Source organism: Pan troglodytes, chromosome 5, assembly GCF_028858775.2.
Source record: "Pan troglodytes isolate AG18354 chromosome 5, NHGRI_mPanTro3-v2.0_pri, whole genome shotgun sequence".
In the NCBI taxonomy this organism is placed as follows: Eukaryota; Metazoa; Chordata; class Mammalia; order Primates; family Hominidae; genus Pan; species Pan troglodytes.
In genome coordinates this window covers 169,692,875-169,720,114 of record NC_072403.2, presented here as the reverse complement: position 1 = coordinate 169,720,114, position 27,240 = coordinate 169,692,875, and the positions used below count along the sequence as shown (strand labels likewise).

At 46.1% G+C, this 27,240-nt stretch overlaps 1 protein-coding gene across 3 annotated transcripts in view; it reads right to left on the bottom strand.

Moving 5' to 3' along the window:
- Positions 1–9,094: 9,094 nt before the first annotated feature.
- ZDHHC14 (zinc finger DHHC-type palmitoyltransferase 14) overlaps positions 9,095–27,240 on the bottom strand; it is a 299,718-nt gene continuing 281,572 nt past the window's right edge. For 2 of the 3 annotated variants that reach the window (XM_001143896.7, XM_009452302.5), the window contains one exon: positions 9,095–10,304. In XM_001143896.7, coding sequence (XP_001143896.3) covers positions 9,906–10,304 — 399 coding nt within the window. In that variant the 3' untranslated portion in view covers positions 9,095–9,905. The remainder of the gene's footprint in view (positions 10,305–27,240) is intronic. The other variant, XM_016956526.4, reaches the window with a different exon arrangement.

The following is a 27,240-nucleotide window of genomic DNA, read 5'->3' as shown; positions in this document are numbered from 1 at the left end:
AAAAAAACCTTTGCTTGTCATCATCTCCCGGGTACCTTTCCAGTTGTGTCGATGAGTTCAAGGAAAGCTTTCTAAAAGGCTTCACAAAATAATAATAATTTTTTCAACATGTGTCACCTAGGCATATTTCAAAGCATACTGCATGTTTTGATCCAGGATATTAACAACAAAAATGTGTCAGTCCCCACTGAGTCATCCATGTTTACTCAAGTTGGATTTAGCTGCAGAGTTATCTAGAATTTCTGGTAGAAAATCATCTCAGCTGAAATTCCGATAGGCTTTCAAGAAAAAGGAAATGTTCATTCCTTAAGAGATCCTTAAATACATTATAAGGGAGATTTGAAAGATTTTGAAATCTCTGGAATTAGAAAATTTAAGGCTTTCTTTGTTTTCTTGTTTGTTTGTAGAGATTTTAAAGAAATCAGATGAGCTCCATGTTTCTTAAGATGGATTTAATCTATCTGGTAGTGAGGTAGAAATAGCAGTGGCTGGGGAGTCCATTCTCCAGGGGGTTCTGGGGCTGGAGGGTCTTAGACCCAGGCTCAGGGCTCAGAACTCAAAGAAGTTTAGGGGTTCAGGAATGCTTAGGGTTGCTTAGGTCCTAGGACTATTAATATTATTTCAGGTAAACTATTTTGTGAACTGGTGTAGGGTCTAAAAGCCATTTATGATTTTTGTTTCCATGGGAAAATATATTCCAAGTTCCAAGCCAATTTATGGAATGTAATCTGTTGGTAGAGAGTATGTGTCATCTATTTTGCCATAGAAAATGCAGTATGAACATTTCACGTGTTATAAAACATATATGTATTACAACTTATAGTACAAAGAGCAATGCCCATTACTCAGAACAAATACTATGTCCAACAAGTGTTTGTTAATGGAACTGGCTAATAGGTTTTTATTTTAAAATTATTTTTAAAGCATGCAATCTGCAAATAATCCAAGTTATCCTACTATTGATTATATATATATATTTATTATTATTATTAATTTTTTTTTTTGAGACAGAGTCTCACTTTTGTCTCCCAGGCTGGAGTGCAGTGGCGTGATTTTGGCTCACGGCAACCTCCGCCTCCTAGGTTCAAGCGATTCTCTTGTCTCAGCCTCCCAAGTAGCTGGGACTACAGATACATGCCACCACACCCAACTAATTTTGGAATTTTTAGTAGAGACAGAGTTTCACCATGTTGGCCAGGCTGGTCTCAAACTCCTGACCTCAGGTGATCCGCCCACCCTGGCCTCCCAAAGTGCTGGAATTACAGGCGTGAGCCACTGCGCCCAGCCAGATAATATATTTTTGAAAGTTCCATTATTCTGTTTTTCTATTAGAATTACATGAAATCTTAATTGACTTAAGACCCCAATTTTATCCCAAATTATCCACAAGAAGAGACAGGGAGCATCAGATGGCTTGCAAAGGTGAGTGAGGAGGTCTCATAGCACCGGGTAGCACTGGCTTCTGGCTCAGCTGAACTCCACACAGGGACTCACGTCACAGCAGCAGCCTTCCCTCACAGTTGGACACAGAGGGGAGTATAAGGGAGGGGGGCTTTTCTCTGAGGCCCTTAGGTGTCAGCATGAGGTCCCTGGGGGAGTTTGGGTCCTCAATGCCTTAGACGTTGTCTCTGTTACCCTCGTCACCTCCACCTCCCCCTGAGGTCCCTGGGGGAGTTTGGGTCCTCAATGCCTTAGAGGCTGTTTCTGTTACCCTCATCGCCTCTTCCTCCCCCTTCTCGAGCACTGACGATCCCCAGTGGTGCAGGAGCCTGCCTGGCACTGTGCCATAGCAAAAACCCTCGAGCCATCACGGTGCTTTCAGGCGTTACTGGGAGACAGGACATTCACATGAAGACAGAAACTACAGTAGGTGGTCTAGAAAAAGGATGAAATGTGTGAGGGAAATGTTCTGGGTTAGTGGTGATGTTTGCACAACCTTGCGACTATACTGAAAACACGGAATTGTACATTTTTAAAGGGCTAATCTCATGGTATGTGAATTATATCTCAATTTTGAAGAAATATGTGATGGAGCAAGTATTTGAGGAATTCAGAGGAAAGGGGGCCCTCAACGCCTATGAAACGTGTTAGTAATGGGGAGGTAGGAAGGACTTAGACAAGCGGAGAGAGGCAGAGAGGGGCAGACGGAGACGTGGAGGGTGGGAAGTGCCTGGTGGGTTCTGCCAGGGAGGGAGGAGGCTGAATTGCCAGAGAGGGAGACAGGGAGAGGGGAAAGGAAGAATGGAAACCATCTGGGGCCAGATTATGGAAGCTTTAGATGCTGGTCTGAGGGGCACATGGGGAAGAAAAAGCTGTGGATGATTTGACACCTGGGATCTGACACGGGCCTGGCAATGGCTGGGAAGACACGTGCCTGGGTTGTATGGGATGGGCAGGAACAGGAACATTTGGCAGGAGGAGAGCTCTTCGCAGCAATCCTAACATTTTGGGTTAGATGGTGAAGGTGGCGATAAAGTGAAGAAGAAGGAAAGACTTTGTGGATCCTGTAGAGGAAGAGTGACAGGGCTTGAGGCCCGATTGGATCTACAGAGTAAGGAAATCAAAGGCCTCTCCAGAGTTGTAAGCTTGGGGCTCTCCTGGGGAAGCTTCAACTAAAATAAAGGCCTGTTTGGGAAGAAAGATGTTGAATCCAATCTCAAGCATTTGGGTTTGGGGCAGTGATGGGTTATGTAAGTGGGAACATGGAGCCAAGCATACCATGGCGAGCCCAGAAGCGGTCGCATTTGTGGCCAAGGAAAGTAAGGCCCATGGGCTCTGTGACCTGCCTGAGGTTACAGAACTAGCTGCAGGCAAGCTGGAGTCAGATTCCTGGCTAAACCTCCTTTTGCCTAGCAAGCAGCTGGTTCAGCTGTGGGGCTAGTCCTTGGGAGGGTGATGGGTGCTGGAGAGTTGAGTCCACAGAAGAGGCAGGAGTAGAAGGCACTGGAGTGGTGAAGTCTCTGCAGGGGAACAGAGGAGACAGCAAAGGCCAAAGGGCAGGAAAACGAGCCTTGCCATGTGTCCTCATTTGTGGGATGTGAGAAGGAAGCAGATTGCAAGCAGATGTCAGCTGGAATAAAGACAGCAGTGTCACTGAGGCCAAAGGGAGAGAGCATTGCCCACAAGCATTAGAGATGCCCAACTGCATGCTTGTCTGCCTCCTGCAATACAGCCAGCCCCACGGATCCAGGGGCATGGGGTGCTCAACCATGTCAGATGCTTCAGGGATGTTAAAGAGAATGCAGCCAGGCCACAGGATTTGCCACTGGAGATCATGGAGAGCGCATTTCAGAAGCATGCAGTGAAGGGAAGCTGACAGAGAGTGGGAAGTGAGGAAATGGAAGACCGGAGGGCAGGCCACTCTTGAGACATTTGGCAATGAGAAGAATGAGCGCTTAAAGATGAACAGAGAGACAAGCCAATGAGAGGAATGAGCGCTTGAAGATGAACAGAGAGACAAGCCAATGAGAGGAATGAGCGCTTAAAGATGAATAGAGAGACAAGGAAGATGAGTTTTTTTGTTGTTTTCAAAGTAGCAGTATGGTATGGTGGCCTACGGAAACAACTGGTGGGAAGAAATTGAAGATGCAAGAGATCATAAAAGAACTGGGTCCTGGGTCATGGAGGAGAGAAGGGGCTGGGTCCCCTGTCATGGAGGAGAGAAGGGGCTGGGTCCCGTGTCATGGAGGAGAGAAGGGGCTGGGTCCTGGGTCATGCAGGAGATGGGGTCAAGCCTACTTTAGCAGGTAGGAATGCTCTCTAAAGGGAGAGAACAGTAGATGGATGAGGCAGAACTTTTTAGTGGGGAAGAGAAGGATGACAGAGCTCTAGCTGGAGGCTGTCACTCTTGCACTAATGGAGGAGATGGAATTTTCTATTGTGATTATCTAGTAAATGCTCATTTTCCCCTTCTTCCTGACCAACAGACCTCCAATATTATTTGGAGGAGGAATGTGCCCAGCTATAACACCATGTTTCCCACCCTCCTTTTTAGCCAGCAGTGGTTATGTGACTTAATTTCAATCATGGAAAAATCATAGATTGGGGTTTCTGGGAATGCTCTTTAAAGGGAGCAGTCATAAGTGTCTGTACCCAATTTGCTCCTCCCCGTTTCTCCTTCTTTCAGCATACAATGCCACACAGACCTCCAGAATAGGTGGAGGGAACCAGGAGGAAAAGAAATTCATTTGAAAGTCTCTCTCTTTTGGAAAAGAATATGCTAGACTCATATGTACAGCTCATACGTACTTAATAGAAAACCTAAGGATATGGCTTTGATGGCTGGCACTGTAGCAGCTGTATTGTGACCATGAAGTGACCTTGAGGATGAGAGCCAGTGCTAAGAATGGCAGAACAGAGAGAAGGAAGGCAGGACATTGATGACACTGCAGAGCCACCACAATGTCCCGGGATTGCCTTACCTCTGCACTTGTTTTACATACAGAAAAGACATTTCTTTTCCTAAGCTGCTGTGATTTGGGGATTTTGTTATGAGTAGCCAAACACAGTTCCTCTCTGGTGAGGCTGGTGTGTGTGTGTGTGTGTGCGCGTGCACGTGTGCATATGTTAAAAGGTGGCATATAGAACATGCTGGATTAGGGACTTTAAATTTCTGCATTGCTCTAAAGTAGAATTGAAACTTGAGAACCACGGCTGAGGAAAGCAATCTGGATATCTACGATCAGAAAACCCTCATCCTTATACAGATGGGTGTCCACACCATGCATATTCACTGAGTGCAAGTCGATTCCCCCCTTCCCCACACATCTTGTTGACCAAGACGATATCTACCTTATAAAGGCTGAAATTTACATTTTATGCCATTAGCAGTTTTTATTGGAGAAAAAATTTTTAATTCATCTCAGGTTTAAGATAAATTCTGCAAACATTGATTAAAACATGAAAGGCACTTAAATAAGCATACATATCTCTGAAAACATGAAATGTTATGTACATGTGTTCACCATTGTTTGGGTTTAGAGCTTTGAATTCACTAAGAGTTTAAAATGCTTTTTTTTTTTTTTCCATGCCAAAACCTTTGACTGTGAAATATCAACCCAGAATGCTCTGGGAAAAAGTTAGCAAGGCTTCAACCGTTTTTTGTTTTTTGTTTTTTTTTTTTTAAATTGCAGGCTAAAACCATCTCTATTCATATAGAACCCAGAAAGCATGTCTCCTTGGACATGCCATGTGGCCTCTCGGTTTCACCAGGCACCTTGAAACATCGAGGGCAAGTAAGAGAGTTGTTCATTCATATCTTTATCACCAATATCAAGTTTCTTTTAAAAATTCAACACTTCCTGGGTAGAAAAGTCTCTGCAATAGCACAAGATGCTTGTCTGCTTTTCAATCCATTCTGTGTGTAATTCCTGGGGTTTATGAGATCAAAAAATAACTCCAGTTGTGGCTATTTATCTAGTTTTGTGGCAGCTGCAAATTCGGTCGCTCCAGAAACCATCTAATCTTCAATCTCCCAACTACTTTTAATGGCTGGATTAATGGACTAACCCCTTACATGTGAAAATCCATCTTGGCTCTATTATCAGGACCATGGACAATGGGCAGATGGACAGAGGATTTACTGATTTACAAGCTATTACCATCTTTGACATTTATTTGAAAAAAAAAAAAGGCGCTTCAGATCGTTTAATATTTCAATGATAACTTAGTTTTATGACAGAGAGAGACGTTTTAAGGGAACAAATGAGAGGCAGTTTTGTTTTTCTGTTTTTGTTTTTAAATGAGGTACCTTGGAAAACAGCATACAACTCCACATGCAGACCTCCAAAGTAGGTGGAGGGGACCAAGAGGAATAGGAATTCATTTGAAAGTCTCTCTCTTTTGGACAAGAATATGTTAGACTCCCACAGCTCATGTGTACTTGATAGAAAATGTAAACATCAATTTGATTTCGGCTCAGCTTCAAAACAGTAGTAAGGCATCAATTAGAAAAGAGTATTTAATATTTGTTCTCCTTTATTCTTTTCTTACCTGGTCAAGAACTAAATGAACTCAATGTATTCTTGTGGATGGATGAAGGGCAGCTCCTTCTGGGAAGATTCCTTATAATATCAACGCAAACCCCGATCCCTTCTGGTGAACTTAAGACCCTAAGCCGAAGCTGAGAAGCAGTTGGTTCCTGGCATGAAGAGGATGGTTGTAGGCTGAGGTCTGAAGGGAGAAGTCAGGTTACAGAGAAGCGTTTGCTGCAGGGTAGTCAGGTGGGCAGAGACCTGAGACCCTTGGGGAGTAGCCCGCCAGGCTGTGCCCTTCAAAGTCTCTGACCAGTTCTGGTTCCAGCATTTTCTGGGCGATGCCATCAGAAGCCCCTGTGTCAAGGACACCTACTGCCAATTTTCGCAAGTTCATTTTTCTTGCTGTTGAGTCAGACAAGAAGGCCTAGGCCCAGGAGGTGAAGAGCTTAGGGGTTTTCAAAGCCACAGAAGGCTTGGCCCATCAGGTCTCCGCAGGAACATGGCTCATAAAATGGGTTTGCTCCTCACTTGGAACCACAGCTGGCAATCCTAGACAGAGCAGGTGAAGGCTGCAGTAAGCTGGGGGGTGGTGTGGAACTCTGAAAAGACTCCTCCCTTGTGCCATTCTGGGCCAGAACAGAGATTTTGCATTTTGCTGGCTTAGGGTGGGGACACGGCACTGTCCTCACAGGCTGAAATCATCACATTTGAAAGCTGGAACGAGCATCTTTTGGTTGGGCATAACACAATTGCTGGGCCAATTTCTGCAGAACAGAGTGACAGGTCACTGTGCCCTCCTGGATGCAGGCTGTCTGCCACCTTCCTGCAGCATCCCCCTGCTTCCTGGGGCCCTCCCGGATGCAGGCTGTCTGCCACCTTCCTGCAGCATCCCCCTGCTTCCTGGGGCCCTCCCGGATGCAGGCTGTGTGCCGCCTTCCTGCAGCATCCCCGCTTCCTGGGGCCCTCCTGGATGCAGGCTGTCTGCCACCTTCCTGCAGCATCCCCCTGCTTCCTGGGGACCAGGGCACTCATGCTCAGTTCAGCCTTCAAGTGCCGGGAAGCCTGTGGTTCCCTGGAGCACTCCTGGGAGAATGAACGCAGATGAATTTTTAAACAGCAGAATGAGTGTGTGTTTGTGTGTGTTTGATAATGGTCCAAGCTTTAATAGCATGGTAAAATATTTATTTTACTTTTTATAGCTAGCATGTAATCAATCGCTAACACACTGAAAGAAGTTAGAAACACCAACGTCTACTTAGCCACAGCTAGAAGGAACCATTCAACATTTATAAATGTAAGTATTTATATTTATGTACATGTCACATATATGTTCATGGGAAATGCAGAGCCATCACCTCGCCAGGTGAGCTGCCCCTCCGACCATCCCTCCTGCCCAACAGAAGTGGGCGCCCTGGGGGGCATCATCACTCATTCCTCTGACGCTGGGTTTCTTTTTCAAGCCACAGAGGACAGGGCTGTGGGATTCTCTCTGGTTTTGGTTTTTAAGACGTTAATTATCTAGCAAATTGGCCCATTCAAGTTAATCTCTCTCTTGACCCTGAATAGCCTTGATTCACTTCACCAAAATTCCCAATCCCCTATTGGATAAATGATGCCAAGTGTGTACCAGGGACAGGGTTGGAGGTGGGGAAATTGATAATAAATATTAAGTAAATATTCATTATGTGAAGACAAGTGAGTCGTGATCCTGGCTTCTGGGAATTTTTCATAGTGAGGTGGGAAGAAGGGCTGGTCACAGGAGAGCGGCAACCACTGAGTTAGGAAATGTTAGAAGCGGGAGGCCTCTGAAGACCATGATCTTGCTTTCCAGGGGAATGAGCTGAGAATGGACTGGGCCACACGTGGGACCGGAGTGAGGGCTGAGCCGGATTCGCGGTCACCCACGGACCACCGTTCTCATCAGGGCCAACTCCTTCCTGGGGCCTCTGGGGAGCAGGTGGAAGAAAGCAAGGAGCAGAGACGGTTTGGGAAGTTGTGGAAGCTCCTTTGTGGGGCTGTCACTTTGGGCTCACAGGTAGCGTGGACAAGGAGAATCCCTGTGAGTTGGTGCCTGTGAGCGTGTGCGGTTGTGTAAGGAGGGCACTGCCCCATGAATTACACATTGCAGGTGGGTACAAGTAGTTAGGTGGTTCAGAAAATCAAAAATGGCTACATAGAATGGACCTATTCCATTTTCTATATGTGCATGCAGCGTGACAATAAAGATGGCTCGAAGACATCACAGTGCAAGAACTCTGCAGGCCCTTTCAGCATGAATTATTTTGTGACCTGTGAATTGCCTTCATTCCAAGTAAAACTTGTGTGCTTTTCTTTTTCCTATCTTCTTTTCTTTTATATAAAATGGCAACTCTTTCTCAGGAGTAATAGCCTTTTTCCATAAATGCAAATCACTTGGGTTACTTGTATCATTGGTCAATGTGTCTTGTCTTTCATATGGTTATAAGGAGCAAGGCCATGGCTTTGAACTTGAGTAGCTTTAGCTGTTAGATTTATGGTCTGGAAAGAAGCCAGGAGAGGAGTTGCTGTGTCCCCTGTGGCTGCCTCCATAGTGACACACTCCCTAAGTCCAGAGCCAGTTCGTTCCCTTCTAGGTGACCAATGAAAGTGAACAAAGTGGTCATTTTCTTAATTTCATTCTGATCAGTGTCTAGGAAGGATGATGACCTACATGATCTCAGCCTAGACTGTAAGCCGATTTCTCCTCATTTTCTGATACCTTTACTAGGACCTCAAGTTGCACTTCTGGGATTGAGTGACACATTAACACAGAAGGAAGCCCAGAAGACGCCCGACAGAACCTTCTCCCTGAGCGTCCCCTCCCCTCTCCCTACTTCCGATCGACTGTTGCACGGCAAACTGCAAACGTAGAGCAAACTCCACTAAGATGGTGTCAAAAAGAGATAATTAAAGAAAATAAATGATGGAAAACTCGCCTCTTATCTAAGAAATCATTCTATAAATATCTCCCAGTTCAAAGATTTGACTTTTGGTTGTCTGGGGACCATTCCTCGCTAGGGACATTTCAAGAAAAACTCTCCCCATTTGGATGATTTTGTTTTCATTTATGCTATTAAGGATAACCGTACGCAGATCCAAAATAACAGAGGACGTCATTTTATTGGCTGTCCACGGGAAGTTTCATCACACACGGAGGTGAAGACTTTGGGGGTTGTGGCACACAATACCTCAACACGAGACCTCATCGAGCGGCCAAACAGAAGGTGAAGTGACACCCGACACGACGGAACCCCAGCCGCCCTCTGCAGCCCCGGTGCCACCTCTCCACAGACACCTCAGCCCAGTAAGCTGAGTGATGACACTGTCCATTAGTCTCGGTTCGTTGCACTGTCTTCCAACAAAACAGCACTTGAAAATTCACAAAATTAAAAAAAGAAAAAGAAAGCAGCACTTCCTTGGAAATAGCAACACCACTGTAACACAGACGGCAGCGTGGCATGCAGATCCACACCTGGTCGGTTTTTTCCCTTTAGGATTTTTTTTAAATTAACAAATGGAATGGCAGGTCTGTTTCAAATATTAGTAGCATAACACGTAAGTGCAATTGCAGTCTGGCCACAAGCGTCAGAAGCCTTCCGTGTGTCTGTCACAAGGGCGGGCAGACACACTCCGATTCCACCCCTGGAGGGTCACCAAAAGAAAGCAGCCGCTTCTCTATTTCCATTGTTGTCAAAGCACTCAGGTTGGGGAAGAAAATTCAAATGAAACCAAGCTCTCAGCATCCGGGACCAGCCACCCTGTGCCATCCTAAGTGGTCTCTGCACCCCAGACCTGGGGCTGTCATCTCCACCGTGGCATTGGCTGGGAAAGTCGCTGTGGGACACACCCCTCCGCTCACTCCTGCTGCCCGTGGAGGAGCCTCTGGTGCCCCCCGGCCCGGGGCCACGTGGGTCACACGGAGCTGAGCTTCACCAGGCCGCGCACAGAGTCCTCGTGCAGGGAGTCCTGGCTGGCCAGGCCCAGCACGTGCATGGTGCGGCTGTGCGCCAGGGGGCTGCCCGCCGCCAGTAGCCTGGGGGGCGAGGGCGCCTCATCAGGCGTCAGGAACTGGTGGCCCATGTGCTCATCTTTCCGGGGCATCACGTCCGCGAGCGTGGCCTCGGCGAGGTTGGGCATGGAGGCGGGCGGTGTGGGCGGGCCCAGTGTGAGGCTGGCGCAGGGCGTGCCCAGGCCAGGCTTCCCGGGCAGGTGCAGCTCGTCGCTGGTGAGGCTGGGCTCGCTCTGCAGCAGGGGCGTGGCCGCGGCCTGCAAAACGAATTTGGTGCTCTGAATGCACTGGTCTTGGTCGCACTGGAGAGCGGGAGGCGCCAGCAAAGAGAAGGTGGAGAGGAGGGGGCAGAGATGGGGAGGGACAGGGATGGGGACAGGGCATGGGCGGGGAGGGTGGGGTGCGAGAAGAGAGAAACCGTTAGTGACACCTCAGTCAGCCAGGCAGGGAGCGCCTACAGTGGCCCAGGTGCATTGGGAGAGACACCCAGCGCCTGGTGCTGCAATCGCCTCTGCTCAAATGAAGTCACCACGGGTGCCCAGTCATAACATGCAGCCACTGGTTATGAAGCTAGTGGCCTTGGTTCCCAATTTAAAGGACATAATTAAAAAATCTCTTGGACAGAGTCACAGGCCATCTATAGCAGTGGGTGGCTGTTTCTTGTATGCTGAAAACCATTTTTTAAACCACATTGTTTTAAAAATACAGGAGTTGTACACCCATGTTCATAGCAATGTTATTGATAGTAAGTCAAAAGTCAAAAGTGACTCAAGTGTCCACTGATGGATGACAGCAGGGACAAGGCGCGATGTAGACACACAGTGTTACTGATTCAGCCTTAAAAAGGAAGTGCATTCGGACACATCCTCGAGATGGGTGGACCTTGAGGACAGCATGCTAAGTGAAACAAGCCAGTCACAAAAAGACGAATAACTGTGTGATTCCACTCATACGAGGTCCCTGGAGGGTCATGTTCTTAGAGAGAAGGAAGAATGGTGGCTGCTGGGGCGGGAGGAAGAGGGAGCTGGTGTTTAAGGCATGCAGAGTTCCAGCCAGGGAAGATGAAGAAGCCCTGGAGATGGGTGGTAGTGGTGGTTGCAGAACAACATCAACGGACTTAATACTACTGAACTTATACTTACAAATGGTTAAAGTGGCAAATATTATGCCATGTCTATTTTACCACCAAAAAAAGAAAAGACTGCTTGGTAAAAGCCTAGAATTCCCCACTGCTAAATTTCCAACAGCTTCAAGAGCCATTCCCGAAGCCTCTGTGGTCCGAGAATGCCCACGTTTGAGAAGACGTTTCCTATTCTTCCATGCGTTCTTAAGTCACATGACATCTGCCTCGTGTCCTCTGTTTCCCTTCGCTCACTGGGCAAAGAAGATAGTGTAAGCACATTTCCAGCCTATGCAATGGGCACCCCTGATAGCTCTGCAAACCCTCTCCTTGAACTATGGGCAAGTTTCAGAACAGCTAGAAGAGACTTAACAGGACTTAGAAATCTTCAACTTGAGCCTGTGCGGTACCTTCTCAGTGAGATTCAGGAGCAGTGTTTTGATGGGAAGGAGGAGGAACAGACATGGATATTAGGTGAGCAAATCGGGACTCTGTGCTCAAGCTATAAAGTGGCTGCACCACTTCACTTCTGCAGGAGTTCTTAGAATGAGCCTGTTCCCCTCTTCACAAATGAAGACCCTGGGGCACAGATGGGTTGGACAGCTCGATCAAGACCTTACAGATGAAAGTAAGGGATGGATCTAGGATTTGGAGCTGGGGTAGACCTCTTTCCACTATTCCACATTGGACACAGCAGATGCTTAATAAATGTTATTTGGCTTATGATCTCCTCCTCTTTATCAGAAGGCTAGAGTTACTGAAGAGCCACTCACCAATGGCTTTGTGATTTAGGTGCTCCGACCTCTTCCTGATAAGAGACTCGCACAGAGCTGCCATTGCTCATACCCCTGCAGCCACAGAGTGGTGCAGAGCCAACATGCACAATGCAGCCTTGAGGGGAGGGAGGAAGTTCACCCAAAGCTGCTGATCCTAAGGCACTTATTTCATGCAGTACACACTTCCTTCCCAGCCTCATGGGTTTCTTTCTAAAATCACAAGTAGTAGGCCACCCCCGAGCCACCCTCCAGCCTAAAAGAGAAGGTTGAGGGGCTGCAGTCTTCAAGAATCTGCAGGCTTTAGATGCTCAAAGATTAGGTCCTAGGCAAGAGTAAAGCTCATAGTGGAGCTATGAAGAGGGCAAGCAAGTCTCACGGAAGATCCTTGCTTTTCTGTGGCTTTAGCCTGGGCAGTGCAATTGCAAAACACTGAGAAGCTGGGGAAGGCTTGGGAAAGAAAGGTGCCAAAGTGCGGAGGAGGGGAGGGGAGTGGGGTTATTTGGAGGAAAGGAAAGGCCATTAGAAACTACTTGGAAGGGGGCCGGGCGCAGTGGCTCATGCCTATAATCCCAGCACTTTGAGGGGCTAAGGCAGGCAGGATCACCTGAGCTCAGAAGTTCAAGACCAGCTTGGGCAACATGGCAAAACCTCATCTCTACAAAAAATACAAAAATTAGCTGGGCATGGTGGCACACAAATGTAGTCCCAGCTTCTCAGGAGGCTGAGGTAGGAGAATCATTTGAGCCCAGAAGGCAGAGGTTCCAGTGAGCTGAGATCGTGCCACTGTACTCCAGCCTGGGCGACAGAGCAAGACCCTGTCTCTAAATAAATAAATAAATAAATAAAAAGTACTTGGAAGGGGCTGACTGTGAAGTGTTAACAATCCTTTAATGCATTCATTTTTCCACTCATCACCACAATCATTTGTGCCACAGCGGTGCTTCTCCAAGCTGTCAGGTGGGCAACAGAGTAGCGAGTAGCTTTCTCTGCTCTTGCAGGGAATTTCAGCTCAGGGTGCAGGTCCCTTCCGGTGGGCGCTACTGAGCAGGAGGCTGTCAGGCTGCAGACAGCTGTGGCCTGTGTAGGCTGCGGGCGCTCTCCCATGCTGTCAGCTCTGCTCAGGACATGGGCTCAGTCTTGACAGGGCAGAGGCGGAGGCAGGGCAGCCTCATTGATTAAACATTCATCTTCTGGAAACTATACCAGGGTTTGGACAGACTGTGCTTTGCAAAGAATGTTTTATGAACATCACCGTTTCGTATTCTTACTGACAGAGGCAGCTGAGCCGCAGCGGCACTCCCATTTCCTGTAACTCCGCACAGCCTCCAGCAGGCCGGGCCTGGGAATGAGCCCAGGGCGGAGCTGCCGCTTCAGAGAGCTCGGCTGGCAAGCCAGCGCCCTTGCTGGACCGAGGCATCTTGTTTTCAAGCTTCCCCTCTGGAGCCCTCACTCATCCTAATGCTTTCTGTCCACACAATACCCCCTGGCTCTAAGGAACAAGGAAATTGCAAATTAGATTTGCTTGTCTCTGTTGACCTGAAGAAAGCCTTTTCTACTGAAGACTAATTGGCAAATTCTGTTTTAGGGTTCAGCCCAAGTACTTCTGACTGACTCTCACAGACTCACAGAAAAATATGTTCGAGGGTGGAGCTGGAGGCGACGGTCAAGGTCACACAGTAGGAGCCTGAGGGCAGAGGCGGGCTCCTCTCCTCCCAACCCTCTCTGTCTCTTTCACCTTCCCTGTGGGAAGAGGTGGGCTCGCCTCAACCCTCTGTTTCTTTCAACTTTCCTCTCTGGGGAGAGGTGGGCTCTCCTCCACTCTCTGTCTTCCCCCCGCCACCCCTCTCTTGTGCATTCTTCTACTTTGCACTACTCCATCAGCTGCTGGCCCTTTTCCTCTCCCCTGATCACCTCTCTGCCACCTAAGCCTGCAAAGAGCTCCTGCACACCCACGAGAACCTTCTCGGATAAGGTGGCTGTCGGCAGTGGTCGGTTAAGCTCCTGAGAGACTGTGTTCCCTGTTGGGGTTGATGCAGAGTTGGGTGCACCTTCGGAGACTTCCATTTGCAAACATCCCTTTGCTAACTTAAAGATAACAGCCCTAGAGGTGGCTTTACTGGGAAGCTAATGATGCTTCAGGCTCCTTTACTTACACAGCCTCTTTCCAAGGCCTCGTTCTCTGCATATTGTTTGTTTTTTCTTAAAGGAGGTCTCCCATGGCATGGTTCAGACCACTCCAAACCTGGCCCACTCCAGCACATACCTACTGGTGCTTTGCCATGCTGTACCTACGACTCGTTAAGAACTGTAGCAAACACTGTGTGGGCCTCACTGGCCAGGACCTTGTTGGAAATGCTCTTGAGTTTGTCAAGGGTAAAGCTTAAGGACTTGAAGAAGGTGTGAAATAATATTTGTGAAAGAAAAAGTTTAGCCTAAGCCGTTTAATTTTTGTTTTGTTTTTTTGAGATGGAGTCTCACTGTGTCACCCAGGCTGGAGTGCAGTGGCACGATCTTGGCTCACTGCAGCCTCTGCCTCCCGGGTTCACGCCATTCTCCTACCTCAGCCTCCTGAGTAGCTGGGACTACAGGCACGCACCACCATGCCTGGCTAATTTTTGTATTTTTTTTTTTTTTAGTGGAGATGGGGGTTTTACCATGTTGGCCAGGCTGGTCTCAAACTCCTGACCTCAAGTGATCTGCCTTCCTCGGCCTCCCAAAGTGCTGGGATTACAGGTGTGAGCCACCGTGCCTAGCCCGTAAGCCATTTAATTTAAAAAATCTATATAGAAGTCGCTCAGAAATGTTTTCCAAATGACTCTTTGGAACCTTGACTTATCTGATGATAAGCACCTCTTCTACACAGATTTCTTTAAACATCTTAAAAGATGACTGTCTATCTAAGTCTAGCTATGGGTGTTTCCCCTGATAGAGGGACTGCTTTTGTAGTAATAATGAACCTACTCTCTGTGCCCTCCCCAGCTTTCCTGCTGGGGTGATAGCAGGGGCAGGGGCACCGGCACCAGGCACCTAAGTATCTAAGTCCTGCGTGTAGTTCACAGTTTTGAAAACACTTTGCCACATTCAAACTGATTTCCATTTAGAAGGCAAATCTCAGCTGGGGCACACCGGGACCAGGCTCTGTTCTGCAGGGTGTCACCCATCTAAATCTCCTGTTGGCTCAGAAGAGAGCACTGGCGTGGACAGAGCAGAATTCTGTCAGATTCCAACCAAGGGTAGTGCAATGACTCTACTGACTGGAATTTACAATTCTCATTAAACGCTCTCAAAACGTTGCCTGTTTTGAACATATGCTTCTTAGAAAAAACTTAGATATCAAATGACTCAGGGATACCTGATTTTTTTAAAAGAGCTTTTCCTAATTTTCCACTCTGCCAGAATTCCAAGGATGATGGGTTCATAAACCTTCATGGCTGCGATTCTCATTTGAGAAAGTCATGGGGGAAAATGGCCAACATTTTCAGGGTCACTGTGGAGATGGCCATGACAAATATTCTTACACTTCCCTCTCTTTTTTTTTTTTTTAAACCTTTGCTTCTAATTCTTATTTGCCCATTTCTTGTTGACTTTTCTACTTAACTTTCTTGCTCTCTGGACTCACCAACTCTCTTCCCCTCTATCCTTTTTCCCCATTGATTTCTCTCCCACGTCTCCTTTTTCCGTCTTCTCTTTTTCTTCTTTGTTTCTTCCTTTCTACCTCTCTCTTTTTTACTTTGAACCCTTTTCCCTCCACTAGCCAGCCTTCCTGGCTTTTCATTTGAGGACCCTTTTACCTTCCACCAGTAGAGGGAGACATCAATGCTCGCTTTTTTTCTCTTACAATTTGGTGGCTGTGCATACATCCCGGCTAACACCAAGAAGCCATTGGTTATGTTTGAATTGATCTAACCAGTTACATAATCCTAAGGAAAAACAGCTGACCACTTAGATATCTGACAGTGATAGTCCATCTACTCTGAACAGAAAACTGAGATACTCATGTTTTTATTCCAAAACAACCTTTTAAAAGTTCATATGTATCAAATATTAGGTTGAATCATATGACATTACCAGTTTTTAAGGTCAAAAATTGGCCGAATGCTGGATACTAATAGAATAGAATTTTGATTTCTTGTAAGAGTGTCTATGAAAAGACCTTTCTGCTGGTAGCATAAAAATCCCACTGTCTGGAGTGCTGGAGCTTTTGCTGTCATTGCAGTTAAGTCACTGTGACAGCTGATTTACTGCCCAAATGAAGTGTCAGCATTTAACTTGCAAAGAAGTTTATGGCTTCAGATGTCTGGAAGTCATACACATTAGCACTTAATGTTACAATTTAAAAATGCCATAGAGATCATTCCTGTTTATGCAGATTCTCAAATAAAATTGCTCATGTAGGAATACATTTTATTTTACCCTAGCTGACGTCTTGTCTGAAAAAACCGAGTGTACAGATGCTACTAAAAGCAAAACTAGGAGCTTTCTAGATGGTCTGTGTACAAATTAAGAATGAGTGAAATTATTTCTTTCTTTTGCTCCAATTCTGTCAAAAGCATAAGAGGTAGGCATCATGTATTTCTGCTTGGCTGTGAAGCTCTGTTCTGGGGTCTTATGAATGCTTATTAACAGTTACAGAAACAGCACAATCTTCTAAAGTCCACCTAAAATGCAGGTGCAGGTTGCAAGGAGAGCTTTTTTGTATTCTTTTATTTAACATTATCATTTACGTTTGCCTAAGTTATTTTTTTCCTACTACATTTGATTTTTCAGATTACATGGAGAGTTCTTCTGCAATACTAGCTTAATAAATCATGCAACTGCTGGTTTAATCTTGTTTTGATACTGGATTGGGGTATTTAAAATGTTAGGTTAAGTAAATACAGTAAATGATTTTCTAAAAACAAAATTGTAGCAATTATGTACCATGTTACTATCTTTGCATTTAGCATGCGATCCCAAAGGACCTTTGTAGCAACAAGTGCCAGATATAAGCATAAATGATGACACCAGTGCTATACAAAAGTTAAATTATTTGACAATCAAATGAAGTGTGCACACTAAAAAGTGGATCGTAACTGGATGACGTGAGTATGTCATGCATATACATTGTTCTAGATAGAACTTCAGTGTTAGCTCATAATAAAAGCCAATAATGAGGGAAGCAGGAATAATGAAAATGTGGTCCTCAGCTGGCTCTGGGTTATCTGCACATACTTCCAGTATGGGTCCTTGGAATTTCATAGGAGTTCAGATGGCAAGAGACACCTGTGGTCACACCCATCATCGTATTGCTTTAGATGTCACATTGTTGCTTCCCTAACATTTTCTTCCTTGAGAATTTATAGTAGAGAGAAAATCTCCTAGGCACTGAATAACCACCCCCATCCCCCACTCGTGAGAGAGGATACGCTAACACTGAATTTTCCCATTTTTGAGATAATAAATAAGACCTCATTAGGTACTTTGATGCCAGCTTTCTATCAATATTTATCTAATTTTTTTGGCCTGCAATATCAGGGTGCTTATCTAGACGTAAAATTATAAAGCATTTATCTCTAATTTCTAAAGTATTGCATATTTCCTTAGGAGCACGTCTTCTATCATTCAAGAAATACCTTTCTTATCCGGATACTGGTCCTAAAATAAGATGGCAGGCAAAAGTTTGACCAAAGATACCTGGGGCCTCTTTCCCACCAGCCTTTCTCTCCTCTGCAAATGAACATGCTGAGTCTGATGCTAAATCTGTCTCCAGAGGCTCCTCCTTCAAAGTAAACACTGGAAACAGCTTTAGGTCAGAGTAGTCACACCCCACGGCTAATTCAGTGTTTATTGTTGGTAGAGTGGGTAGCAGACAACCCATGTCTGGAACATATGGCAACATGGGTTGTAACATGTCCTCTAATTATAGAGACAAAGCTTCTCTTCTACTCCCAGGAATGATGGAGAACTGATACTGGACCAGCATTCAGCCTGTATATAAGGGAGCAAATGAAACTGGCCAAAGTACAGGAGGCAAATGGTTTCCAGTAGTGCACCACAGGCAATGCAAGATTGTAATCCCTGAGGGAGGGGAAACTCACAAGGTAAGCCCCACAACCAACCAGTTCTTTTCTTGGGGAAAGTTCCCCAACCATTGCACAGAGCTGGAGTCTGAGTAGACCATAGTCATTCAGCTACAGAGAAAACAGAGGTCAGAGTGCGAGAAAGCTAAAGTGGCTGGATCTCCAGGGCAAGAAACTGGAGAAGAGGATGCCGTTCTGGTCCGTTCAGGAGGACCAGAAGTCCTAGTGGGGGTTCCAAGGGCTGTAGGCAAGGGCTGTGCTGGGCATGTGCAGGGTGAGAATCCCCTGCCCCAAGGCTTATAAGATAGCAGCTGCAATGTGGCTGAAAGAGAAATAGAGATACTCGAGGTTGAGAAAAGTAGTGCATTAGGGACACTGAGGTCATGAACACCTCCAACACATTGTTCACATCCCCGGGATCCCAAAGACATCAGAAAGGCTGTGCCTTAGGAGTAAGAATCACGCCCTAAAGTAAGACCCTAGACCCATCCTAACAAAGCTTGAAACCAAACAATCTTCAGAGAAGACAGAATTTGGAGGTTGAGTTCCAACAAATTTAAAAAGTCTGGAAACCACTTTGAACTTTCCACAGATCTGTACTAACGAAACATAATACAAACCCACACACGTTCAAGGTGACTAGCCAGTAACTGAACTGCTTGCTGTAATAGGGGCAACACTCTTTGGTGTAAGATAACAAAATTCAGAGTCTCTATACCACATATCTAAAATGTCCTGTAGTCAATAAAATATTAATAGACATACAAAGAAATGGGAAAATATGATAGAACCAAATCAAAATTTTACAACTAAAAAGTACAATAAGCAAAATGAAAAATTATCTGGATGAGGTTAGCAGTAGATTGGATATGGCAGAAGAATCAGTGAACATGAAGAGAGATCCAAAGAAATTATCCAGTCTGAAGAGCTGAGAGAGAGATATCGAAGGAAAAAGCACAGAGCCTCAGGGACCTATCCTCTGGGCAGATTTTCACAGGGGAGCGTGGGTAAGGATAATGGGTTGTGGGGACTGAAAGGGTGTGGTTGAAAATCACTTTACACACAGTCAGCCCTATAGATGTTTCTTTATTGATGTGCATAGCATAGGGTTAAAAGCATGGGCTCTGGGGTCAAATTAGGACGTTTCTGTTAGAAAATTGTACTTAAGCTCTCCCTCCTCCGGTTTTGTTAATCTATAAAATGGAGATAATATTAGTAGCAGGCTCAGAGGGGTGCTGTGAGGGTTAGCAGAAGTTATGTATGTGGAAGGCTTGGAACAGCATGTGGTATGTCCATGTGGTATAGTCTGGGAAGTGGTGAGCCCCGTGTCAGTGTGAAGGTGGATGAACTGCAAAGAGGAGAGTTGGGAAAGAGCATCCGGCCTCATGTTCTGTTTAGCGCCAGCTCTGCTTGCGTGCTTTCCACAGTCCTGTGAGCATGGTCCCTACACCACAGAAGCCCATAAAGAACCAAAGCAACAGAAAGGCCTGTTCGCCAGGTGCCTGAATGGCCGGTAAATGTACAGTCCAGTGGAACATTATCTGCTGGTGATATTGGCCTGTTGATGAGACACAATGGGCTCAAAGCCCTGATGACAGAGAAGAGTCTGCTGGAGGGGACCTCCACTGGGCAGGACCCTGAAGGTCGATGTTCGGCCCTTGCCACCAATGCTGAAGTCCTCTGTCCAGCATTGCTAGGAGATGCTCCCTGTCCCAAGTCTGACATCTCTGGGTGGGGACTCCTGTCCACTAGGAGCTCTGCGTCCTGGGCTGTTCCCTCTTGGATTGAGTAGAGTCTGAATCCCAGGCCCACTCTCTGGGCCTAGTTGTGACCTGTGGGGCCACACAGAACACATCTCATCCTCTCCTGCCGATGTTCTCATGGCGCTTGGGGCACTCCCAGGGGGGCAGAAGCCTTGAGACCAAAAGGACTTCTTCCAGAAGCAACCTGGGTTTCTCACAGCAAAGGCAGTGTAGGGAGGGCATGGGACTCCAAGCTAATTAGACTTTTAAATTTATCCGTCTATGAGCAACTTACTTTGTAATTGGTAACGATTTCCATGTAATCATATGTGTGCTTGGGGATTCTGATGAAGTAAGAAAAACCCAACCTACAAATCATTTCTAAACTGTCATAAAATTTTCATGAGTGCTAAATTTAACAATTAATGAAGTTAACATATTCATGTGTCTCACAGACATTACACATTTATCAATTTTGATTTTGCAGTTTTCTTTTCATGTTTTAGAGCTTGTAATTTTTTTTCCAGGTCTTAAAATTTTTTATAGTTCCTGGAAAAGTGCATAGGCACTTGCCTACAGTGTCTGATGGCTTGAATGACCATGACATCTGTCTCTGGGTTCACAGATTAATTTCATCCCACCATGGCCATAACTTCAAGGAACCATGACATGTCACTACATCAAAGAGAACTCCTTCCCTCTAGCTCCTAGTTCCACATCCAGGGTGGAGGTCTTTGGAGATGTGGCAAAATTGGAGGATGGAAGGAATGAGGAAAAGAAGTTGGAACAAATTAATATTTGTTATGAGCCTCCTGTGTGCGAGCCCCTGTGAGGGGAATTTGCACATACATTCAACTGAACGTTTAAAAACCACCTCCAGGCCGGGCGCGGGGGCTCACGCCTGTAATCCCAGCACTTTGGGAGGCCAGGGCAAGCGGATTACTTGAGGTCAGGAGGTCAAGACCAGCCTGACCAACATGGTGAAACCCTGTCTGTACTAAAAATACAAAAATTAGCCAGGCATGGTGGCGCGCACCTGTAATCCCAGCCACGTGGGGGTCTGAGGCACGAGAATTGCTTGAACCCGGGAGGTCAAGAGTGCAGTGAGCAGAGATCGTGCTACCGCACTACAGCCTGGGCGACAGAGTGAGACTCTGTCTCAAAAAAATAATAAAATAAAATAAAGGGGTAAGTTAGAAAATGTATGTCTCAGTGCTCTGTAAATTGCAAAGCTCTATATAAATATAATTCTCTGTCTTTATTAATTTGCAATCTGGTGTGCCATGTCTGGGGACAATAACTCTTTCATTACTCCATGCACAGAGTTCTGATTTGGGGTCCTGGCTTATGCTTTTCCAAGATTATCAAAAATTAGCCAGGCATGGTGGTGCATGCCTGCAGTCCAGCTACCTGGGAGGCTGAGGCAGGAGAATTGCTTGAGCCCAGGAGGCAGATGTGGCAGTGAGCCAAGATTGCACCACTGCACTCCAGCCTGGGCGACACAGCGAGACTCCATCTCAAAAAAACAAAACAAAAAAAGCACCTCCAGTTTATTAGGTCATAAACTGGTAATGGCAAGAAGAAATAGAATCTCAGTCAATCCTCACCACAGGCCAGGGAGGTGAACCTCAGTATAACTTTCTTCATTTTACAGTTGAGGAATTTAAGGCTCTTGGGATTAAGTGACTTGCCCAAGATCACCCAGACCCAAAGTGTCAGGGCCAGCAAAGGTCAGAGGCAGCCCAGGTGCTCTGACCCCACAGCTGTTCTCTGCCACTCCCCACTGCATAAGCTATTTGCAAAGCTTTTCCTTCCATCATCTTTCAGGATTATCTTATTCTGTTGTTCTTACTGGCGTCCAATTAGACCAAGAAGAAATTTCCCTTGAATTGGTGGGGACACAGCTGGCAGAGGTGGGCACAGAGAAAGGAAAATATAATGAACGCTGATTTCAAAAAATAATCTTCCAGCATGTAAGATGAAATTGGATTAGTATCTCAGATGACAAACATGAGTAAGTCTTACAGGTTTTTTACAGGCTAGCTGACAAAACGGATTCACGTCTCCACTGTTTCCAAGTGACTTTCTACCAACCAGACCATTTCTCCAGCAACACAGGAAGCAAACCTTCCCTGAGTGTTCCATCCAGCTACCTACTGGGCCGCTCCCCACCACCCCCAGGTATCCATGGGCACCCACATTCCACATGCCTAAGTCAACTTCCCCCAACTTGCACCCCCTCTTGAAACACCAGGAAGCTTCGCCCCACACATGCCTGTGCTTTGTTGGCTTGAAACATCCCTTCCACCTTTGGGTGGCGAATTCTCAGATGTTGTGTCCTCCAGGAAGCTTTGCCTGAAACCTAAGTGCTCTTTGTCAAAGCTCTCCTGCCCCTCCCCCAACAGTCTGTCACATTCTAGCACATTCCGTTCAAATCCTCCATATATCCATTTCTCTGAATAGACCATGTATTACTTGAATGAAACTGACCTAAGGTTTTTCAAGATAAAAGAAACTTATTTGTGCCAAAGCAAATAATGGCTCAAAATCATTCCATTTAACCGAAACTTTTGGAGAGAACAAGAGAGTTTGAAGGCTGTGTCGATGGTTCTCAATACTGGCTGCCAATTAAAGTCATCTCCAGGCCCATAGCACTACCAAGGCCTGGCTGCCCACCCTAGGATTCTGACTTAACTGGATGCAGAGATCAGTATTGTGATTCTAATGAGTGTCCTGGGCTGAGGAGCGACAGATTGTAATAAATTATCCCTCAGCTCCTAGACATAGGGCCAGGTCTGAAGAGGGTCAGCTGGTTCCAGCTTGAGGGCTTTTCAGATGGAAATATGACATGTAATAGAAACCATCCGGGGCCAGGCGCAGTGGTTCACGCCTGTAATCCCAGCACTTTGGAAGGCCAAGGCAGGTGGATCTAATGAGGTCAGGAGTTTGAGACCAGCCTGGCCAACATGGTGAAATGGCATCTCTACTAAAAATACAAAAATTAGCCTGACGTGGTGGCGCACGCCTGCAATCCCAGCTATTTGGGAGGCTGAGACAGGAGAATCGCTTGAACTAGGGAGGTGGAGGTTGCAGTGAGCCGAGATTGTGCCACTGCACTCCAGCCTGGGCGAAAAGAGTGAGACTCCGTCTATAAAGAAAAAAAAAAAAAAAGAAAAAAAGAAAATAAGAAAGTACATGGGCCTTGCATCTCTAGCTGTGTGACTGTGAGCAAGTTACTCAACATATCCAAGTCTCAGTTTCATCCTTTGTAAAAGGAAGCTATCTTGCAGGTTGCTGTGGGGATTAAGTGAGGCAACTCTTGGAATGATAGTATCAATATTAGCAACGCTCTGTCCATTCTAAAGCGCTAAACCTCAGCAGAGACCCACCTATCCACAGCATGGTTCTAGAGCAAATAAACTTGGTGCCGTTCTTAGAATGGCTTGAAGTTCAGCTTGCGATTCTGACTAATTCAGCACTAAAGGATTTGTGTATTTGTTTTCCCATCTGTCTAATTGGGGATTGGAACACAAGAACTTTTTTATTGATTTTGAGCTCTAACTATATCCAAAACAGGAAATAAGTAAAAAGGAAGATGACGGATTGCTTGGCAAGTTGCCAGACCACTTGCTCTTAGCGACAGTGCTGCAGGCTTTCCAAGGTGCAGAGGGTGGGTGCCCTGGATGTCTATCACTGCATCAGAGACCAGAACACATAGGGCTTCGGGACCCTTTCAGCCAGGCACTGCTGGTCATGATGTGCTGGCTTAGTCTGTGATGGTCTTTGTTGCCTGGGATGTCTGTTACTAGCAGCTGAAGCAAATCAAAGGAGATGAATGTCACAGTGGCCCCAGAGAAATTTTGTATTGTTGTCAGTCTTGAAATATTTCAGCTCATTTGTCCGTGTTTTGACAATTCCTGGAAATTAATTGGTATGCATATTTCTCATGGCCCTAACATGACGCAAAGCGGGAGAAAGCAAAGCAACAGTGCGGGGCCCGGAGACCACGCTGGAACTCGCTCTGCTAGAGGTTCCCAGGTCTCTCGGCTGGCATGTGCATTTCACAGAATGTTTAAAAAATACAAAATACCAATTTCTCCCCTTCAGGGCTTACTCCAAGTGCCTCTTGACTTTCACTGAAGTCTCTGACTGCTTCTTCTCTTCCCCTCCAGTTTTACAAATTATTCTCATTTTCAATTTAACTTTTTCAGTCCTTAAGCTTCCCTCCTTTCATCTATTTTCATAAAAAACAATATTGACAGATGAGAAAACGGTAACAAATTAGATAACTTAGATGAAATGGATAAATTCCTAGAAAGACACATACCACTGAGACTGACACAAGGGAAAAATAAAAAATCTGAATAGACCTATAATAAGTAGAGTGAATTAGTAATCAAAACAATACCCATGGAGAAAGTTCAAGACTAAATGGCTTTCCTGGCAAATTGTTCCAAATCTTTAAAGATGAATTAACAGCAGTTCTTCACAAACTTTTCAAGACAGAAGAGTAAGAAGCACTTCTCAACTCCTTCCATGAAGCCGGTATTACCCCGATACCAACACCAGACAAAGACTTCACGAGAAAATAAAACTACAGACAATTCCCTTACGAATACAGACAGAACGATCCTTAACAAAATACTAGCAAACTGAATTTAGCAACATATAAAAAGGATTATATACCATGGCCAAGTGGGATTTATCCCATAAATTCAAGAAATAGGAGACAAATAAGAAAAGCAACACACACTCCTACTCTCAGGGAAGTTCTGGTATGACGGCCAGACTGCGCATAGCCCCACAGCACACCCCCAATCCTGTGTCAAGTGCGGGCTTAGTCAGTTTGGGGGCTGTTGGTCAGGGTGGGTGGGAGGAGAGGAGGAGCTGAGAGTCACGGTGTTTACCTTCTTCTGGGGTTTGGAGAGCTCTTTCCGGCATGTGTGGCCTGAGATGTTGTCTCTGCCCTCCTAATCTCCTGGTGGAGCTGTAAGGATCAGAGACTCACAAAAGGCTCACAGCTAATATGGGGCTTTAGGTACAAATTAATCCCACCTCCTATTTTGCAGATGAGGAAAACTGAGGACCAGTGAGGCAAGAGTGACCTGCCAATCATCAGGGAACTAATTGGCAGGAGCCAGAATGGGAGCTCTCATTCCCTGGTTCCCATCCTGGGCTCTTTCCCTCATGCCAGTCATCTCTATTGTTTTCCGGTTGCTCCAAGAGGGTACAGTTGAGCTCGCTCATCTTGCCACTCATGGGTCTCAGGGGGATAATAATAATAGCTGACACTTAAATAGTACTTTTCTTCTACTAGGCAAGGTTTTAAGTGCTTTACATGTCTTAACTTAATCCTCATAGAAACCCTACAAGGTAAGAATATCAATGTTCCCATTTTATAGATGAAAACACTGAGGCAGAGAGAGGTTAAGCAACTCATCAAGGTCATGCTTCTAGTAAGCGGTAGCAGTCTGGTCTCCACACAATGAATCCCGATCTCCTATGTTCCTCTTCCAGATGGGGATAAAAAGGCATCTTAAAGCCTGCTGGCTGACTCGAAAGCATTTAGCATGTGGAACAGATGTCTCTGTACAGCTTTTATCACTGGCTGGAACATCCTGCTTAGGGGACTTGACTATACAATTCTGTGCTATTACCAAATCCGGAGTAGTGCTTATACGCGTATGACTCCCAGGATGTTGAGATTTCTTACAGTTTTGTCTCTGTTATGGAGGCGGTAGACCATGGTACTCACTGATGGAGGGCTTCTTTAGCATGGGGTCCATGGGCTTTAAAGGGAGACCTTGATCCTGAAATTTCATGCACATATCATATGCCTGAGCCTAGACTCACTGGGCATGGATTCGCTAGGGCTGTGACGCTGGAGTGTTTTTGTACCGTACAGCTCCCAGGTGCACGTGAGCCTTGTTCATTTCTTTATACCCAACAGTGCTTTCAAGCCTTCCCCTGGAAGCTCTCTGGAAAGATCTGTGCATGCCTGAGTAAAGGAATGAATGGCCGTGTGCGGTGGCTTACACTTGTAATCTCAACACTTTGGGAGGCTGAGGCAGGTGGATCGCTTGAGGTCAGGAGTTCGAGACCAGCCTGGGCAACATGGCAAAACTGTCTCTACAAAAAATGCAAAAATTAGCTGGGCATGGTGGCGCATGCCTGTGGTCCCAGCTACTCAGGAGGCTGAGGTGGGAGGATCACCTTGAGACCAGGAGGTGAAGGTTGCAGTGAGCTGAGATTTCACCACTGCACTTCAGCCTGGGCGACAGAGTGAGACCCTGTCTTAAAAAAAAAAATAATACTCTCTCCCCTTTGTGTGTACGGATGGCAAGAAGACGCTACAGGAGATGTGAAGCCACCTACACTCAGGTATGCAGGCAGAGAGTGCACTGTCACCCTGGGCAGGTGACCAGGGCCACAGGTCCTCACTCAATCCCACCATGATTCTGTATGCCATCAGCCTGAGGCCAGCAGTGAAGAGGCTCTGCTTCCAGGTCCAGAGCTCCTCCTGATCTGCCTGGTGCTCAGTGGCATGGTGACGTCGCATGCAGCTCTTTCCTGGGGTGTTCAGACTGTCTCATCCTCAGTCACAGCAGAGAACAGGAGGGCAAGGAGCCTTGTTTTTTTTTCGTTTTTTTGTTTTTGTTTTTTTTGGTATCTTCAAGCTTCCTGACACAGTGCTCAAGCCCACAGATGAACAGATGCCTTAATAAGTAGCCTTACAGGCTGGGCGCGGTGACTCATGCCTGTAATCCTATCACTTTGGGAGGCAGAGGCTGGTGGATCACTTGAGGCCAGGAGCTTCAGACCAGCCTGGCCAACATGGTGAAACCCCCTCTCTACTAAAAAATACAAAAATTAGCTGGGTGTGGTGGCGGGCGCCTGTAATCCCATCTACTCGGGAAGCTGAAGCAGGAGAATGGCTTGAACCTGGGAGATGGAGGTTACAGTGAGTGGAGATCATGCCACTGCATTCCAGCCTGGGTGGCAGAGCGAGACACTGTTTCAAAAAAAAAAAAAAAAGAAAAGAAAAGAAAAGAAAAGTAGCCTTACACTGAATTGAGTGATAAGGGGTGACCAACAGGCAGCTGCTGCACTGCGACAGGCTTCTTAACCTTTGCAGTGTCCTCTTCCAACAACCCTTCCATCACAGCCCGGTGCCTTCAGCGGTACTAGTTAGTTGGAAGGTGACTCCTAAAGGAATAGGCAAATGAACGCTAGCATTTCTGCCATGTCCAGAGTCTTGGTGCAGGTGTAGAACGAATGGACTCGAGGGGAATCTGATTTCCCATATGGAGTAAAACGACCTCCCCATTTCCATGGTTAAAGCCACCTTCTCTGTCACAGAGGCACAGGGTAGGTGCTCAATAACTGTTTGCTGAATTGATGAATTATGTCCCATCTGGTCTTGACCTGAAGTGGCTTCCTGGTGAGAGCACCATTAAACAGCCTTTGTTAATTTTCTTAATCTCAACAAAGCGTAGAGCTTGGTGAGATCAGCACCCTGCAGAACCTGGTGAGCCCAGTAT